Source organism: Mastigoproctus giganteus, chromosome 14 (genome assembly GCF_048544385.1).
Source record: "Mastigoproctus giganteus isolate SK-2022 chromosome 14, ASM4854438v1, whole genome shotgun sequence".
In the NCBI taxonomy this organism is placed as follows: Eukaryota; Metazoa; Arthropoda; class Arachnida; order Uropygi; family Thelyphonidae; genus Mastigoproctus; species Mastigoproctus giganteus.
Genome location: NC_143588.1, coordinates 81,126,504 through 81,146,506, shown reverse-complemented (window position 1 = coordinate 81,146,506; position 20,003 = coordinate 81,126,504). Strand labels below are relative to the sequence as shown.

Genomic DNA, 20,003 nt, shown 5'->3' with positions numbered 1-20,003 from the left:
ATGTTGGATTAGGATTGATGGGTTTTCTTGGAAACCATGAGTGATAGTTTAGTCATTTGCTTCAGTGAACCCAATTTTTCATGACATATTTTGTTTTCTTCATTTCATATTATGTTTAGTTTAGCTCCAGATTCAGTAAGAATAATACAGCCCAAAACTCTGCGATTTATTATTATTATTTTTTTTTCAGTTTTTTTACGGTAAAATGTCAACGAAAAGAAACAGCATTGAAATGGGCAGAAAAACAGGAAGAATGCGATATAATCAAATTGATATTATTAAGGAACTTGAGAGATTTAGCAACAAAAAAATAGGTCAAAATTACAACCACATTGCTTCAGTGCTGGGCCCCATTGTTGTTTTCAATATTTATTAATGATATTGATCAAAGTATATCTGGCTTAATGTCAAAGGTTGCAGATGATATAGAGGTTGGCAGGGTAGTTAATGCCTTAATCAGGGTGAGCTACTGCAACAAAATCTAGGAAAATTTGGTCAATGGGCTGAGAAATGGTAGTTGAAGTTTAACATTGATAAATGCAATGTACTGAATATGGATAGCAGTAATCCCAGAGTAACTTATCAACTGTGTGATACTACACTCAGGGTAGTGGAAAATGAAAAAGACCTGGGGGTAATTGTGCAGTCAGATATGAAATTCCCTGAGCAGTGCAGATATTCTGTCAGAATAGCTCATGGGATTTTATCAATGATATACAGAAACTTTACTAGCGTGGATAAGGAGGTGATTATCCCTTCGTACAAGGCAGTGGTTAGGCCGCATCTTGAGTATTGTATACAGGTCTGGAGGTCTCACTTTAGGAAGGATGTAGATCTGCTGGAACAGGTGCAGAGAAGGATAATCAGATTGGTAAAGGGAACAAAAGGGTATTCTTACCTAAAAAGGCTTCAGTTTTGGAGATTAGGCACTTGTGGGATGATCTGATTGAGGTGTATAAGGCCTTGAATGGATTGAGTAAGCTAAATGCAAATGGCATTCTTCACTTGCTGAGACTACACACACAAGGGGGTGTAAATTTAAGCTGAGGATTGTTGCAAGATAGATGTGTGGAAGTTTGCCTTCAGCCAGTGAGTGGTTGATTGTTGGAACATTTTGGCTGATGCTATATAAGCTTGCTTTCTTGTATCATTTGCCACTACCACCATTTTTTTTAATTCTTTTTTTCTCCTTACTTATTCTAATCATTTCAAAATTCAATGCTGTGGTGGTAATCAGGAGAGGGGAGGTTAATTTCCTACTTTTTCACTTTGTTTTTCTTTACACTTGAGGTTCTCTTCATAAGCTGTCCTTTTGTCATCAGATTTTTGGTCCCTGCAAAAGGAAGTAGCACATTTGCATAGCATAAAAAAGAGCCACTCTTAAATTCAATTTATCCTTTGAACATCTTCAAGTACAAGCACTGAAAAGGAAATATTCTTAATGAAGGGTCCTTTGGAAGTGAGGAGGTGACTCACTATATATATATATAGGCTTAACCACCTCCTTTATAATGCTATGGATATCACCATTTCTTTTCTTTTAATGGCTATTTTTAAATTATATCTAGGGGAAGTTTTAAACTATATCTAGGCAAAGATTTGTGCCTGGGAGAGAATATGAAATAAGTATACTTTCATAGTTAATATTTCATGATGTTTCATAATGTTAATGTTTCAAATTTCATAGTTAAAGTTGAATTTTTTGCAGGTTTTTTATGCATATAAAACGAATTGTTTTATATTGTTTTAAGCATATAAAACGAATCTGTCAAATTATATTTTTCAATATTATTTATATATTAAGGATTATTGTTTATTATAACTTTGTGTATAGCTGGTTATGAAAAAGACTATGTATTATTTGGGGGGGAAAAGTTTACAATTCATTTAGTTTCTTCCAATTGATTTTCTTCTGATTATGTACACACCTCTATAAGTTTAGCTTTACCCAACTATTATTTTCATACATAAATGTACAGGGGTAATTGCCATAGTAATCAGATCATTGTTATTGTGCAGCCTATTATTACTATAGTTATCACAGGCTGCACAATAACAATACTAATTAATAATAAATGGTTACTACAGCAGTGAAAGACAAGAGATGGACGAATATAGTGTGCCCACAAGATGTTCACCATATGCTTTACATAATGACATCATTGCCACTATTTATAAAAAACATCTAAAATTCGAAAATTACATAATAAATAGTAGTACATTTGTCATCTTGGTACTAAATATTGTGCTGTGCAATAGCATTCAGCTCAATTTTTGTTAAAATATTTTGCTGTTCCAAATCCTCTTCGCTTTATTTTCTTTTCTACAAAGGAATCAGTTCTTTTTCTTCAATGTACTCTACTAGTTAATTTTTAGTGGTTTACATGTGTGTGTGTGTGTGTATGTGTATATTTACACACACAATTTTAACTTTATTGAGGAATGTAATATTACACGCAAGTTGTAATTAGTTCTACCTGTTCACTACTTTCTTTACTTTTCACTTCTGTAGTTTGTTTCCTCACATCTATAAAATTCTGCATAGGCTTTTTCTTCTTCCTTAAAAAAAATAAAGTCCAAAGTTTAAAATTATTCTGTTGCACTTTATATATATAAATTGTTAAATTTTTCTATGTATGGATTAAAATTATGTCGTTGATTGTCAAATAAGTAAGAAGGCTGAATTTGCAGTTATATCAGTAACATGCTGAAACAACCATTATTATTCTTTTCAAAGTACTGTATTTTTAAAAACCTTTAAAATTACAAAATAATGATATATGGGGTGGATGGATAAAAAGTTGGATATTTAAAAAAAAAAAAAATGTGTTAAAAGAAACATTGTTTTATCAAAAATGGCAACTTTGATGGAGCCTAGCTTTCTTAACACTATAACATGCATTAGCACCCAAAAGTTAAGTTGCAGCCATGTTTTTTTTTATTATTATTATTTTTTATTTTTAAATGTAAATGCATAATTTGTTATACAGAATTTAAATGCCCCCTGTCTCATTCTTATCCTGTTGTATTCAGTTCATATTGTGAACCTGAATACAACATCAAGATATGATTTAAGTTTTGGAACATGCAAATCGAGCAAGCTATAAAAGTGCATGTATAACAGCACAACTCTTTACAATCTAACACAGTAACAATGCAGCCATGTTTTTATTATTATTTTATTATTTTTTTTTAAAATGTAAATCCATAAATTGTTATACAGAATTTAACACCCTGTCTCATTCTTATCCTGTTGTATTCAGTTCATATTGTGAACCTGAATACATCAAGATATGATTTAAGCTTTAAAATAATCGAGCAAGCTATAAAAGTGCATGCTATAACAGCACACCTCATTTCCAATCTAACACAGTAACAATGCATGTCATTTTAAGATTTCTCTTCTTGTGAAATGCAATGAAGGCATCTGGAAGATGTGGAGTGGTGCAAACAGAACAATCATACTTGATTCAAGGATGGTAATTTAAGGATTATAACATCATGCAATAGGAGAGGTGGATCAAAGGCAAGTCCAATGTCAGCCAAGAGCCCAACATGCTAGGGTGGCCACTATCTGGCATAAAAATGAAGTGGCATAGGGAAGGCCTCAGAAAGGGGATTCCTATGCTTTCTGTTCTCTTCCCACAAGGGAGCTAGTCAGACTTGATGCAGAAAGTATTTCTGAAGCCAAGACCAATGTGTTAGTGTTCTGTTTACAGATAGGTGTCAAGATCTGTTCTCAACACTAATTCTTGATGTGTTCTTATATTAAAAAAATGTAGAACAAGTTTCTGCTGTGGTGATATTGAAAGAGGGGCTGGGTTGGGAGACATCTTTCCTGGGTCTTGGGCTTAGCTGTTATTTAAAAAATAACAGCTAAGTGATAACAGATCAGTGGCTCACCCATCCTTCGCCATTAATAGGGGTCTGGAAAGATACTTTCAGAGGCATCTACTTTGGGTGTTCAGAAATACAGAGATGAGATTCTCAAGTCCTATGTGAGTTTTTGGGTATCACAGGCCCTGGATTCATTTTCATGGATGATAATGTCCATTGGCATTGGGCTAAGCTGTTTGATGAATTCCTTCAAACTGAGGATATTCCTTAGAAGTTAAAAAAAATATATGTTTATACTCCAGCACAACCACAGGAGAGGCTAATAACATCTCTTGACTGGAATATGTTAAACAGAGGAACAAATTTGGGCACATCACCTTCAAATGCTAAAATTCAGTTGTGTAGGAAAATGAGATTTATCATCACAAGGTCTTATCAGTTTTGCAAATAGTGTTGTGAGCATTTTTCAGATGTCAAGGTTGATCATGCTGGCCCTCATATTTCTGGATAATCATGATAATGATTCATGAAAATAGAGGTATATTTATTTTCAAACTCAATGTAGTTGAGGCTGATGCTCTTCCACAAAACACTCTTCCTTCTCTTACTAATAAAATAATTAGTACTACTCTTTTCCAAAAAATATTTCACAGAATTCTAGCAACACATTTTTCTTGATTTTTCAAATATTATAGTTAACTTAATTTTTGGATACATGTAGTTCTTAGACACTACAGATAAGTCTGCATTATCCTAATCATTAATTTACTTAAAATTATAAAATTTTTAATGTTATAAAACTTCATAGTCTGGTCTATGGCAAGCTTATATATTAAGTAATACAATGCTAAGCATTGCAATTAACTCAGACATCACTACAGATCAACTATACTGAAGGGCCATTCATAATATAGAAATTGGTAATCTTAATTAAAAAGATAAAACATAGTTATATCTCCAAGATTACGGTAGAAAACTACTAATCTAATTTAATTGCACAGGAAAATGTAAATGACGTTCTAAATAATGGTATAAATGTTACTGAAGATAAGGTATGATGCGTGATACTTTCTTCTTGTTCATCATGCAAAGGCCAATGCTGCCCTTGAGACTTTAGCACCTTGTACAAAATAGGTAAGGTCTATATATATAGGGGTCAAATTTTACCTGTATTTTTAAACATTGTGTGTCAAATAGTTTAGTTTCACATTAGACAGTCTTCTCAACATATTGTTTCTCTACATGTACACACATCCCATCACTGTAGAAATAACAGCATCCCCACAAGACAAAATTCTTGACAACTTGTTTACTAGAAATTTGCTGCTATGTTGCCGTCAAACTTCTGTTTTTCCAAAAATTCTTTTAATATCTGAAGAATGGAAATCTGAATGTATATTGTATGAGGGGTGGATGGGGTTAGGCTCTCATCTCATCCCATCCCATCTCAGAGTGTTGGTCTTATAATGTACACAGACGCTGGTGTGCATGTTGAAATGGAGTCCATATTGTGCCACAAAAAGTCCACAATCCATCCTTAGCCATTAGCCAGGTACAGCAATGTAATAAAACAACTACAGCAAAATTAAACTTCTTTGGCCATACAGAGTACAAAAACAAATTTATTTATTTATTGACAGTATAGAACTTACTGATGAATTCTCTAAGGGCATGCTAATAATGCTGTTATTCTAATTGTAAATTCTAAATTAAAAAAGCTTCAATACAGCCAAATAGTAGTAGTAGTAGTGGCACGTGATGCAAGAAAGCAAGTGTAGGAGCTTATGCAGCATCAGCCAAAAAAAAAAAAAATCACACCATTCCCTCCAAATGCCTGTCCAGTTCCTCCTTAAATTTATTTAACCTATCAACTTCCACAACGACAGATGGAAGTTTGTTCCAGCAATTAACCACCCGCTGGCTAAAGGCAAATTTCCGCACATCTATTCTACATCTGTCCTTTCTTAATTTGAACTTATGTCCCCGTAGGTTCGTAATCTGAACAAGTGGAAGGATCCCATCAGAATTCAGCGTGCTCAACCCATTCAAGGCCTTATAGACCTCAATCAGATCACCGCGCAGGTGCCTAGTCTCCAGCCACTGCAATTTGCAGAACTTAAGCCTCTCTTGGTAAGAGGATCCCTTCATTCCCCTCACCAATCGTGTTGCTCTTCTCTGTACACGCTCAAGCAAATCTACATCCTTCCTAAAATGAGGCCTCCAGACCTGTACGCAGTACTCAAGGCGTGGCCTGACCATTGCCTTATACAGAGGGACAATCACCTCCTTTTCCCTGCTAGCAAAATTCCTATATATCATTGACAAAACCCCATGACCTGCCCTAGCAGCCTGTCTGCATTGCTCAGAAAACTTCATATCTGACTGCACAATTACTCCCAGGTCTTTTTCACTTTCTACCACCTTAAGTGTAGTACCACACAGTTGGTACGTTTCTCTGGGGTTACTTCTACCCATATGCAGTACTTTGCATTTGTCAAGGTTAAACTTCAGTTGCCACTTCTTAGCCCATCTGCCCAAATTATCTAGATCCTGTTGCAGTAGCACACTGCCATGACTGTCATTAACAACCCTGCCAACCTTTGTGTCATCTGCAAACTTCGACATTAAGCCTGATATACCTTCATCAATATCATTGATAAATACACAAAACAACAGTGGACCCAACACCGAACCCTGTGGGACTCCACTAATAACATTAGTCCACGAAGAGCAGCACCCATTGATTACCACCCTCTGTCTTCTCCCACTTAACCATCCTTTTATCCATTGTAGCAACTTACCCTTAATACCATTCTGCTCCAATTTGTATAATAGTCTTCCATGCGCAACAGTGTCAAAAGCTTTCCTGAAATCCAAATATATGATATCAAAATTATTTTTTGCATCCAGTTCCTTTGTGACCACATCATAATAACCAATCAAATTTGTCAGACAAGACTTTCCCTTAACAAACCCATGCTGTGTCTGAATTATTGCTGCAGTCTTGTCTAGATGATTCTGCAATGCATCTTTAACCAGTGACTCCATTATTTTACCCGGAACAGAAGTTAAACTAACTGGTCTGTAATTACTCATGTCACCCTTCGATCCACCTTTGTGAATTGGGGATACATTTGCACATCTCCAGTCAGTGGGAACCTCCCCTGAGTTCAAGGATGCTCTCATAATTATGGCTAAGGGTTTGCTTAGTTGCTTTGCCGCCTCCTTTAAAATAACTGGATAGATCCCATCCACCCCAGGTGCCTTTCTTATGTTTAACTTCAACAATTTCTCCTCCACTTTGCTCTCAGTTATTACAAAATCATTAAGCACACTGCTACAATTTGATAACCTTCTTCCATTATCAAACTGTAATAATTCCTCACGTGTGAATGTAGATGCAAAATACTCATTCAGTTTGTTTGCTATCTGAGCAGGATCATCAACAGTCGAACCATCGATGTCAAGTGGACCAATCATATTCATCCCCTTCCTTTTAGAGTTTATATAAGTAAAGAAATCCTTGCTGTTTTTCTTAGCATCTTTTGCCAAAGATTTCTCGTAATCCGCCTTCGCCTGCCGAACCTCCTTTGTGACCTGATTACAGACTGGCTTATATCTGCCACAGGCTTCTGCATCGCCTGATAATTTATATGCATCCCATGCATTTTTCTTCTCTGTCACGAGTCTCATTAGTTCATTTGATAACCATTTAGGCCTAAACCTTGAACAATATTTCTTAATCGGTATGAAAAGTCTAGTAGCTTCCACGATTAATTCCTTGAATGCTTCCCACTTAGAATTTACTGTTTGTAACATCGTCAGTTGATCCCACTGTACAGAATTTAAAAACTGTCTGAGACCACTGTACTCCCCTTTACGGAAGCAAAAACCCTTTCCTTTACCCCTGACGGTAGTTACCTCTTTGAGTAAATCCCACTTCAGCACACTGTGATCACTGCCACCTAGTGGTTCCTTTATCTGCAAATTCTTAATACACGAATGATCACTGCTGATAACCAGATCAAGAGTGTTACTTTCTCTGGTTGCCTCTCGAACATGCTGCTGCAGAAAACAATCATCCAATAAATGTTTTTTACTATAAATTTCTTGACCTTTTCAGGATGCTTTTCTTCAATGGTGCCTTCAGGTTTGTTGTCAGGAAATTAGAATAATAGTAGGTATTTATTATAACACTGTAATCGAAAAAAAAATTACAAATTAGCCCATCAGAGTGCTAGAGACCAAAGCAACAACCATGCCAGCAGTCTTCATATTTTTTGGTTTTGAATTTTTTTTAGCAGCAAAGCATTTACATAACACCATTCCATGCTTACACATTTGCTCCCAGGTATGTAATAATGGGGCCATGCCTCACTGCAATCTGTTCAAGGGACACTCCCCTTCCTTCTACAACTTGCCAAATTATTGAGAACCACAACTTTCTATGCTTTCTGTTCATATGTTAGCGGACAACTGCCACCATATTGCATTCTCAACTTTGATAATGTCATGTGATTGATTATTTGCAACCTTGCAGGTTGCAAATTATACTGATTCATGCTGTTTATGGGAGATAATAAAAATTTCAGGTAAAATTTCAACCCCTTCATCCCCATATATTATATGTATAAATTACTTAGCTGTACACAGTCAAGTATATATATTTTTTTTTTTTTTATGTAGACCCCAAACACAAGAGGTATTAGAACCTATAGTACTTAGTACCGTGCTTGGGTTGAAGGTTGAGAAGATGAAAGAAGATATTTGTTGACATTAGACTTGAACTTCTGTAGACTGTAATTATCAGGAAATACGTATGAAGGAAGGTTGTTTCAGAAAATGGCAGTTGAATGAATAAACGAGGAAGATGAAAAGTTGGTTCTGTGAGTTTGAAGTTGGACAGTAAATGGATGTTGGCTGGTGGCTGCACGTGTTCACACTGTTTGGAAAGAGAGAGCGGAAAAGTTGGTTGGTGGAACAGACTTCCATCCCTTGTTGTGAAAGTTGATAGCCTAAATAAATTTAAGGCTCAGCTGGACAAGGGGTAAAATGGAAGTGTTTTTTTTTTTGGCTGATGCGGCATAAGCTTGCTTTCTTGCATCATATGCTTCTACTAATGCTAATGCTAATAATAGAAGCCAATTGAGAAGAACAGTGCCCATGGAAGTATCTGTAGAAGAGGCATGCAGCAGAAACAGACGTACAATTGAGACAGCAAGTGGAGAGACTCTGTTAGAGATGAATCTTTATTAACCTAATCGATTTATACAGAGTGATCAGCTGTTTGGAAGAAAAGTAATGCCAAGAGCGAAAGAGAAAACCAAGTTTTTTTAGATGCAGAGGAAGCAATATTTGTGATGTGCTTGTGGCAAAAGAGATTAGAAGTCAGGGTAATCCCCAAAAAAGATATATCATTTTGCCTAGAAATCGGAGTGTCACCAAAGATAAGCATAGGAGTAGAAGAATCCTTTTTGCGAGATATAAGACAAGACTGAGTTTTAGAAGGGCTGAAATCAACTAAGTTGTCTTTTCCCCACTGGAGAATTACCTGAAGATCGACGTTTAAGGAATTGGTAGCAGAATTTCAGGAAGTTGAAGCTGATTGAGCAGGGCAAGGTTTCTCAAAATGGAAAGTGAAATGCAATGTGCTATCACTGACAAAACTGTGGATAGGATTTCAGTCAATGGAAGAAGGTCATTAATATACAAGAGGAAAAGAGTGGGGGAAAGAACTGAGCCTTGTGGGACACCAGCATTGGTGGAGAAGTTAGAAGACAGAGAGCCATCTACCATCACCCTCAGTGAACGATCAGAGAGAAAACTGGATAACCAATTACAAAAAACAGTTGGCAAACCATAAGATGGGAGCTTGTTTAGAAGACCTTTATGCCAAACAGGATCGAAAGCCTTTGAGATGTCAAGAGCAACTACTTGTGTTTCACCGAACCTTTCCATTGAATTAGTCCATAAATGGGTAACATAAGCCAGAATATCACCAGTGGATCGACACTGACGGAATACATACTGGCGATCATTGATCAGATGGAAGGTTTCTAGGTAGTTTAAGAGTTGGCGGTTAATTGATTTCTCCATTACTTTAGAAAGAGTAGAAGTAATTGCAATGGGAAGATAATTGGATGGGAGGGATTTTTCACCCTTTTAAGGAACTGGCTGGATATGAGCAAATTTCCAAGCAGAAGGAAAAACACCTTTGGAATAAGAAAGTGAAAAAAGGCAGCAAAGAATAGGAGTAAGTTCAGGAGCACAGGTTTTGAGAACAAGTGGAGAAATATCATCGGGACCTTGAGCTTTCTTAGCATCAAGATTTGTCAAAATCCTTCTGACATCCTTTTGACGGAAGACCACAGGAGGCATTGAATGGAGCGTGTTGGGAATGGTGGGAGGTGTTTTACCAAGATCATTAATACATGAGTTGGAAGAAAAATGGGATGCTAGCAGGTCAGCTTTATCCTTGGCTGAAGTGACAACAGAACCATCTGGTTTGGACAGAGGTGGGAGCAGAGATGGGCAAAAGTTGTGGCCAATAGCTTTGGCAAGAGACCAGAATGCTCGGCTACCATTAGGGCAAGAAGCAAGTTTTCTACTCTTAGCCTGTTCAAACTCTGGTTTGGACTGATTAATAACTGCTTTACAATTGTTGCGAGCTTTGGTGTAGGCAGAAAATGAAACTGAAGAATTAGAAACAATCCAATTACGATATGCAACATTCTTATCTTGAACAGCCTTAGCACATTTATTGGAAAACCAAGGTTTAGATAAAGGATGAGATTTTAAAGTGGTGTGTGGGATAAAGGATTCCATTCCTGCAAGAATAATTTCACTAACACGATCTGAGCAAATGTTGACATCAGAAGTTTTGAAACAGTAATCCGACCAAGGAAAACAAGAAAAGAAATCCCGCAGGTCATCCCATTTTGCATTCTTGTAATGCCAAACAACACAAGGTTGGGAATAGCCATGAGATAAAGGCTCCATTGGAGAAGAGGCAATCACCAAGTTGTGATCTGAAGTGCCTAAAGGATTTCTCACTTCGACCGTGTACTTAAAAGGGTTATTTGTGAGAAAAAGATCAAGCGTGTTGGCTGTATGATTAGGATTGTCCGGTATTCTTGTAGGTAAATGAACAACCTGTGCAAGGTCATTAGTAATTTGCAAAAGCCTCAGCATCGCGAGCAGCTGGGTCGGTGTGACTAGAAAACGGAAGCCAGCTGGAGTTGTGAACATTAAAATCACTTAGGAAAATTACCTCACTGTTAGGAAAGTTGGACTGGAGAAAGTCAAGTTGTTAAGAGAGGAAGTCAAAGGGCTCCAAGTGATTAGTGGAGTTGGGAGAACGGTAGAGACAACAGATGAATTTGACACAATGAGGTAGAGAGATTTTACACCAGAGAAGCTCAAAGAGAGGAGATTCCAAATTGCCAAGTCTCTGACAGGGAATAACAGAACGGACATATGCACAAGTACCACCTTTGAGGTGAAAGGAATCATACAGTGAATAATTTGGGCATCTGAAATGAGCAGTAATTGAATCAACCGATAACAGATTCTGTCAGTAAAAGTACATGGGTTTGGCAGACTGCAAGTGGAAATGGACATCATTGAGATTAGAACTGAGACCACGTATATTTGTGAAATGAATTAGGAAGTGTTTGGGAGGTTTAGATCTTTTCGCAGATAAGCTTGCTCTGTTAGTTTGACAATTCATGGTGTATTCAACAGTAAGAAAAAGTGGGTGGGACATGCTGTATGAAGTAATGAAATTTTTGGATATGGCATACACATGGTAAGAATATACCCAGATCCTTGACATAATGTGGCCTTGAGTATGGGCAGACAGATCAGTCTGAAACTTAACTATCCCCATATCCAATACATCAACCATACATTTTGATACTTTTAGTTTCGTTCTGGATGCAAATAAACATTCAACAGGTACATAAGCTTTTTTTTTTAAGTGATTTGCCTATAAAAAATTAAAAAAAATTTTTTTTTTTAATAATCATAATTTGGCAGTTGTTCACTAGATGCTCTATTTTCATCACTTCAAAAATAGCAACACGTGCTTTACATTTTTTGCAGAAATACATAGGGGATTTCTTTGGCCAATGTTGGTATGTTTCCTTTTGTCATTTGTGAGATATAACAGAAAAATAATGAGTTTTTTTTTTTATGAAAACCCCAAACATGAGAGGTATTAGAACCTATAGTACTTAGAACAGTGTTTGGGTTGGAGGTTGAGAAGACAAAAGAAGATATTTGTTGACATTAGACTTGAACTTCTGTAGGCTGTAATTTTCAGGAAATGCATATGAAGGAAGGTCATTCCAGAAAACAGCAGATGAATGAATAAACAAGGAAGATGAAAAGTTGATTCTGTGAGTTTGAAGTTGGACAGTAAATGGATGTTGGATGGCAGTGATTTGTCACCCTTTTTAGGAACTGGTTGGATATGAGCAAATTTCCAAGCAGATGGAAAAACACTTTTGGAATAAGAAAGTGAAAAAAGGCGGCAAAGAACAGGAGCAAGTTCAAGAGCACAGGTTTTGAGAACAAGTGGAGAAATACCATCAGATCCTTTTGACAGAAGACCACAGGGAGCATTGAATGAGGCATGGTGGGAAGTGTTTTACCAAGATCATTAATGCATGAGTTGGAAGAAAAATGGGATGCTAGCAGGTCAGCTTTATCCTTGGCTGAAGTGACAACAGAACCATCTGGTTTTGACAGAGGTGGGAGCAGAGATGGGCAAAAGTTGTGGCCAATAGCTTTGGCAAGAGACCAGAATGCTCGGCTACCATTAGGGCAAGAAGCAAGTTTTCTACTCTTAGCCTGTTCAAAATCTAGTTTGGACTGATTAATAACTGCTTTACAATCGTTGCAAGCTTTGGTGTAGACAGAAAATGAAAATGTTGCAAAGAGAGGAAGTCAAAGAGCTCCAAGTGATTAGTGGAGTTGGGAGAATGGTAGAGAGAACAGATGAATTTAACAGAATGAGTTATAGAGATTTTAAGCCAGAGAAGATCGAAAAGAGGAGATTCCAAATTACCAAGTCTCTGACAGGGAATATCAGAATGGACATATGCACAAGTACCATCTGTAAGGCCAAAGGAATCATACAGCGAATAATTTGGGCAACTGAGATGAGCAGTAGTTGAATCAACCAATAACTGAGATTCTGTCAGAAAAAGTACATGGGGTTTGGCAGACTGCAAGTGGAAATGGACATCGTTGAGATTAGAACTGATACCACGTATCTATCTATTTGTGAAATGAACTAGGAAGAGTTTGGGTGGTTCAGATCTTTTCACAGATAAGCTTGCTCTATTAGTTTGACAGTTCATGATGTATTCAATAGTAAGAAAAAGTGGGGGGGGGGGGCATGCTGTATGAAGCAATGAAATTTTTGAATATGGTGTACACATGGTAAGAATATACCTAGATCCTTGACATAACATGGCCTCAACAATGCCCCCCCTCCCCCGCATACACACTACTCTGACTCCCTCCAGTCACTATCTGGCAGAGTAGAGGTAGCAGGATTATACACTAGCTGATCTGGAAGCTTCCTAGAGAGATACCAACAGGTTCGGTCCGCTGTATTAACTAGTGGCTGGCCTGAGAACTCTGTTTTAGAGCTGTACCCTCGAAATGTAAGGAAGATTGGATCTCGCCATGATGTTCTTCATAACCTCAAAAGTTATCAGTCATACTGAATGATGGAAGAAATGGGGAAGGGTTGACTGGAACTTAGCTCTGGGGACTAAACATGTGTTCCACCACTTCAAGCCTCCAATAAGCAAAGTGGTGGTATTGCACCAGTTGATGAGTCATCTGCCGCCTACTATTGCCTGGTAACACAGAGGGGTGGCATTCTTCTGTTTTGTGTGGGTGCCACACCTCAACCCCTGCTTACGTTGGTTCTGGAAGCAGATTATAATTTTTTTTCCATAATATATATGTATTAATTACCAAGAACACATTTTTCGTATTTTTTGAAATATAAAAGTATTTTGCAAAACATGCTTTATTTTATTGTATAACTATAAATTACATGCCACCTGCTTACACATATAAATGTTCACATAAAATATACTCATGTAATGCACATGTATTGCAGTTGGCAACCATTTTGTTTCAAAATGAAGAATTAAAAGACAAGTAACCTTATCAAAAAATGTACTCTCCCCTTCTCCATCAAAAAGTATTGTAAATTTTGTTTGGATTAGACTATAAATACATGTGTTCTAAACAGGTGTTCACCATTGTTTCAAGACGGCAGATCAAAATAAAAATAACCTAGCATTGTGACCTCATACACACTCATAAGTCCAATAAATTTCATTTTGATCGAACTTCAAACAGAGTCACAAAGTAGCAGCTACCTTGTTTAAAGACAGTGGTTCAAAATAGCAGACACATATCTGGCAGGTGTACTCTTCTCTTACATCCACCACCAAAGAGTCCTCTTGTGTCAGTTTAGCTGACACAATACATTGCCGTTTGCTACTGACTTGGAGAGGTCTAGATCTGATTCCTACCAACAACTGGAAGAATTTCCTCTTCAAGTGAGACTGCAGTTAGCTGATCTTATGCAGAAGTAGTTTTCCCCACAAGTTATTCCAGGGTTTTCAGTTTGTACAACATACAAATCAGCTTGTGAATACACACTTCTACAAGACAATTATATGTATGGATTAAAGCAGTAGGCTTGGGTGCTGTTAAAATATTATTTATATATTATTTTAATCCTAAATATGTGGTATTTATGTCAAATTGCAGCCATCTTGCTTAAAGATGACAGATAAAATTTAACCCACCTTTATTAGGATACTCAAGTACATCTCTATGTGCATGATAAATTTGATTTGATTTTACTATAAACAGAAATGCTATTACAGTAGTGGCACAGTAAAAAAAACTAACAGTTTTGGATATTTTCTTGGAAGAAACCCAACAGTTACGTGGTTTATGAACTTTTTTTTTTCTAATTTTGGTGTCATTGGAATACTGCCTACTACAGGACCACAAATTTCACACATTGCACAATTCAAAAGAATTGTGTGATAAAAGTGTAGAGATATTGTGCAGAGAAAGTGTAAAAATTGAACTGTATTCTGGACAGCCAAGCACAGCAACAGACTATAATTATGTGAAACAGAGATGCTTGTTATGTATGAGAGACATAATGATAGAGTCTGCACCACACGCAGACTTTTCTGTTAGTTCTTCACATTATTTTGAATTATCTGAAAATGGCAAAACTGTTTAGCAGACTGAACGTGAATAAGCTCTTTTGAAGTTTCGGTGAAATTATGTTACATTTCACTGAGAAGTTGGTGAATTTGAGTATATTTCTGGATTTGTGCTTCATCCCACCTTTGCACCAATATGATAGGCTGGCTGGCGGGATGTGGATCTGTAAGGTGTACTGAACATCAAGATATGTAAAAAGACTTAATTAATAAGCACTTACTGTATAAATGAAAAAAACTTTTGATCCTTTCCAAAAATTTCTGCATCCAAGACTGTCTGGGGAAGATTTGAATTCAGTGTTTCAGGAAGGAAAGCTGAGCTGAAACCAGCAATGATAGAAAGTCCAGCAAAAACCACAAATGGGATGAATGAGTGATATTCTGCCTGCAAGTAAAACATTTTTTACAAAGCATATATTAGTTATTTTCTGTAAAGACTACACATATATTCATTTACTCATCACTAATAAACAAATACATACCTTAATAAAGTGTTAGACTTCCTTAACCCAGAATAGCTTTGATTATTCATGTCACAGACTCTTGTTTATACTCCGGCACGACCACCAGGTCAGTGGATTTTACAATAAATCATCAATACAAATTAGCAGTCACAGGCTTGAACCTGGTCCACTCAAATAGTGCATGCTACTCACATGCTCCTGACAACTCGACTACGTCAGGCCTACTGTGAAATCAAAGACTGTCCCCTACCTTTAACAACCATTTCAACTTCATCTCAAAAGTATTCAAACACATCTGGCATCTCAACTTCACCTCAAACAGATCTGGAATTTGGATAGCCAAGGAAGTCTGCTGAATGTTCTTGAAACCACATCTGCATTTCCAAAAATATGCATTCTCCTGCTGGAAAACTCCACAGCTATTGGAGAGCAACAGGAGCATTAATAGATCTACTTGATTTGCAACAATATTCAGGTAGTTTGTACCTGTTATGAACTGTTGGAAACAATCAGAAATTCTTAAAATATCTCTTAGATTCTGATTCTGTCACAGTTTCACATACCTGTCAGCATCAATAATAATGCTTCTTTCATAGTCTATCAACCTGAGATTGGCTAATTATACAGTGGACCCCTGCTTGACGATTGGTTCATTGTATGATAAAATCACTTTATGATGGACTCTGTTCATTATATGATATGTGGTAAGTGCCGGTCATTGTGATCACGTTTGTGAATTGAATTTTAATTCTATTAAACGGCAATAAGTGAAAACAGGAGGAATATTATCCACAGGCTATAAAAGTAAAGACATAAAGCACAAATTTATGCTTTATTACCTTGCCAATTAATACGTAGATTTTATGAAGCTGACTGTTGACAGAGATGATAGTTTATCTCTGCTTATTTTCTTTTCTTTTCTTTTTTTACTTTAGCCTTACTTTTGTCTCCTAACTTCCCTTTTCTGGTGGATCCATCTGTTTGATCCACCTCTATACTATAATTATATCCTTCTCTCACCAGATCCCCTCCTTATCCTACTATAAATCCTATTTCATTTTCTTCTCCCGTGCCTTCTGGGACTTTGTCTCGGGTGGGTGCAGCAAGATGTTAGTAGAACCTGGCTGCCTCCAAGTAGTGGGGATGGGAAGTGGGATGCAGTGACCAGGTGTTGATGCTTCTCACCTGCTAAAAGCCAGGTGACAGCCAATAACACAACAACAGAACATATCATTACACTTATGCACTCAACACACTACATACAAATTTTTGTATGTAGTGTGTGACCAGCTTTTGTGCAAGCTTCTTCACAAGATGTACAACAGCGGCTAATGGAGGTCTGAAGAATCCCTGGGGTCTGCCGCAACAACACATGAAATCCCACCCCCTGAAATCCTGCCAATCGACAAAATTAAATGATACGTGAAAATCGGAAGAATATTTTCCACGGGTTAGCAAAATAAAAATACGCTTACGTACATAGCTTAAATACATACATTGTAATATGCACATGCTAACTAATTGATATTTCTGTTCACTGACATTTTTTTTGTTGTAAAATTTAAAACAGTAAAAAAGATAAGCAATCAATAACAAAGAACACAGCACGCATAAAATTGCAACTAACACGATACACACAAGTAAGATACAGAGTAACAAGTTTACAAAAATTAAAAAATAGGAATGAAGAGAAGAGTCTGAAAATTTTTTTTAGGTTTTTGATATGATTAAAGATTCCGTGGAAGGCGAAACACATTTCACCATGGAAGGGGAAAACAATGTAAAAACCCACACAATTCCAGTTACCGGTATTATTACAAATGCAATAAGATCGAGTTTACTACCCGTTTATAATAGATTGCACTAACAGAAAAGCCCAATAAACTGGAAACTGCAAATTGTTTTTATTGTTTTATGGTAGTGACCTCCAGAAATATCACAAAGGCATTCAAAATTGATTCTTATAACCAAACATACGATAACGATGAAAGTGTAGTGCATTTTGATGATTTGAATTGGTTTTCTGAAATTTGATTCTATAAAGCTCCTGATTCTACTAACCAGTGACCATGTTAAGAGGTGCCTACTTATTTCACTTTATGTTTGGCTTGGCTTACGACTGCCTCCGACCGGACCACGTGGTCTTTCCTCTCAGCCAATAACAGTCTTTGGAAACGTGTCGGTCGCATGTTTTGTTTTTGCATCCTTTAGTCAAAGTGATTTTTTGCATTGTGCTTTAATCAATATATTAGTTTTAGTCAATTTTTTTAATCAATATGTACAATTTCCATTATAAAAATCACCTTTTAGAGAGATAAACAGCTTAGTTATATAGCGAAAAATTTCAACTTCCGAGGTTTTGGAATCAACTACCAGAAAACAATGTGTTATTGGGTTCACATTACAATATTTTCAAAATACGATGGTGTCATTGGAACAGATTAATATTGTAAAAAGCCTTTAAGAATTGTTCCAAAGCTTCAGCAGGATTCAAACCAACCCTCCTATACTCTCACTGACAGCATGGCCAGGTTTGCTTACTACTTTATAGTTCAGTTGCCATACAGCAGTGATTCCCAACCATTAGATTTGCTAAGGGTTGCAAAAATATATTTCTGTTATATTTAATGAAATATTGATAAATAATATTTAATAAAATATTACTTCTAAATCACAATAGTTAATATATATCATGCTAGGATTGTGCTACTCTGCACATATCTTGCTTCACTTTTTGTTAGCTAAATCACAATTGTAATGTGTGTGCACATTTTTCATTAAAAAGGGCCAGCTATTCAGCTATCAGCAACATGCTCAGAGGATGGAATCTTCAAATGATTTCACTGATCTCTGATGCCCTTTGCCATAATGCTTGTCTTGCCATTTGTTTTTTGATGACCTTGAAAACAATCTTAATGAAGGAATTGAGTTCTTTGTAATGCTAAAATTAAATCCTGTGAGAAATGTAATGATCTTGTGGGTAACAATCAGTACAAACCAACTTAGCTAGTAACAAGGAGGTTTTAATGTTGGAACACACACACAAGAGGGAGCTTTTCCAGTGGTGTAGCTACCATGTAGGCAGGCAAGGCAATTGCCTCTGGGCCCGGGCCCTTTAGGGGCCCCGGCACATTTGGCTGTCTCCTGTTTTTCAATTTTCATTAATTAAGTAGGGGGCCCCGAACATGTTCTTTGTCTCCGGGCCCGAAAAAGGGTAGCTACGCTACTGAGCTTTTCCTATTTCCTCCACCTAAGATTAGCTACTTACAATACTGATACTGACTGAAGAGGAACCATCAAGTATTCTTCCAGGTGAAAGAAGTTAATAAGAATACATGATATTATATAATGTTTATCAAGAATACAAGAGGATATATTGTAAAACTAATGAATTAGAGATGAAATAAATAAAGAACTGGTTACATATTAAGAGAAAGTGTAATAAGTTAGGACATAAGGTGAACATGTCTAGGATTTTACCTGGACATGAGAGGAGGGAATATATGTTATTCGCTTTGTCAATTAGTCTTAAGCCAGAGAAATTAGATAAAGATTATGGTGTGCAATTTTTCTTGGCACAGGCAGAGCAGGATGCAGATGCTGTTTAACCATCTAGCAGCTACCCTGGTGTATTTTGCACACTACAAATAAAATATCTTAGAAATTTAATTATCTTTTAGAATTACATAGGTGTGAATTTTAGTATTCCTCAAGTAGGGTATTCAGTTTCGATTTGCATTATTAATTATTTAGTTGTAAAAGTATAGCATAAAAAAAATTATTTACTCTCCATGTAAATGGAGAGTAAATGTGAAATCCTTACCCACAGGGTAAGGATTTCACCTCCTTGATAAGTTTTTGGTGTTGGCTCTGCCAACATTGAGAAACTCATTAGGCCATGGAATTGTCTGACTGCTATTTGTGAACAAGATTAGGGACTCGTGGATAGCTATAGTCTGTTCAGTTTTTGAGTTTTATGATTCATATATGAAGCATTAGGCTAAGATAATCTAAATGCATTTGCTGTTTTTTAAATTTTTTTAGGACTTTTAGCTTGTTATTTGCAAACAACATTGACACAGCACCTTTTATCTATTTTCATTTGTCTATAGGCTGCCTAAAAGAAAATTAAGTAGCCCAGAGGACTTGTTACCTTTAAAAATGCATAACACTAGGCATTATTTATTGTGGAAAAGGTTGTATTGCTAAAAATGCATGACATTGGGACTTTGGTGAAACATGTTGCTTTTCCCTTTGAAAATACAGGGTCATTATAAAGTCCTTGTGCAGTTTTAAATTTTCATAACTTCCATTCTATATATGATAAAATCAATCCGTAAAAAACATTAGAAATGTAATTTAGTGAAATTTAGTATGTACTAAGAGTGATTCATTTATTTTATTGTAGTTTATCAATTTTTTTTTT

At 36.4% G+C, this 20,003-nt stretch overlaps 1 protein-coding gene across 4 annotated transcripts in view; it reads right to left on the bottom strand.

The window, feature by feature from the left end:
• Positions 1–1,870: 1,870 nt before the first annotated feature.
• LOC150075290 (carcinine transporter-like) overlaps positions 1,871–20,003 on the bottom strand; it is a 150,303-nt gene continuing 132,170 nt past the window's right edge. For all 4 annotated transcript variants that reach the window (XM_090389242.1, XM_090389243.1, XM_090389241.1 and 1 more), the window contains exons 10-11: positions 15,335–15,498; positions 1,871–2,559 (exon numbers count right to left, since the gene is read on the bottom strand). In XM_090389242.1, coding sequence (XP_090245368.1) covers positions 2,451–2,559; positions 15,335–15,498 — 273 coding nt within the window. In that variant the 3' untranslated portion in view covers positions 1,871–2,450. The remainder of the gene's footprint in view (positions 2,560–15,334; positions 15,499–20,003) is intronic.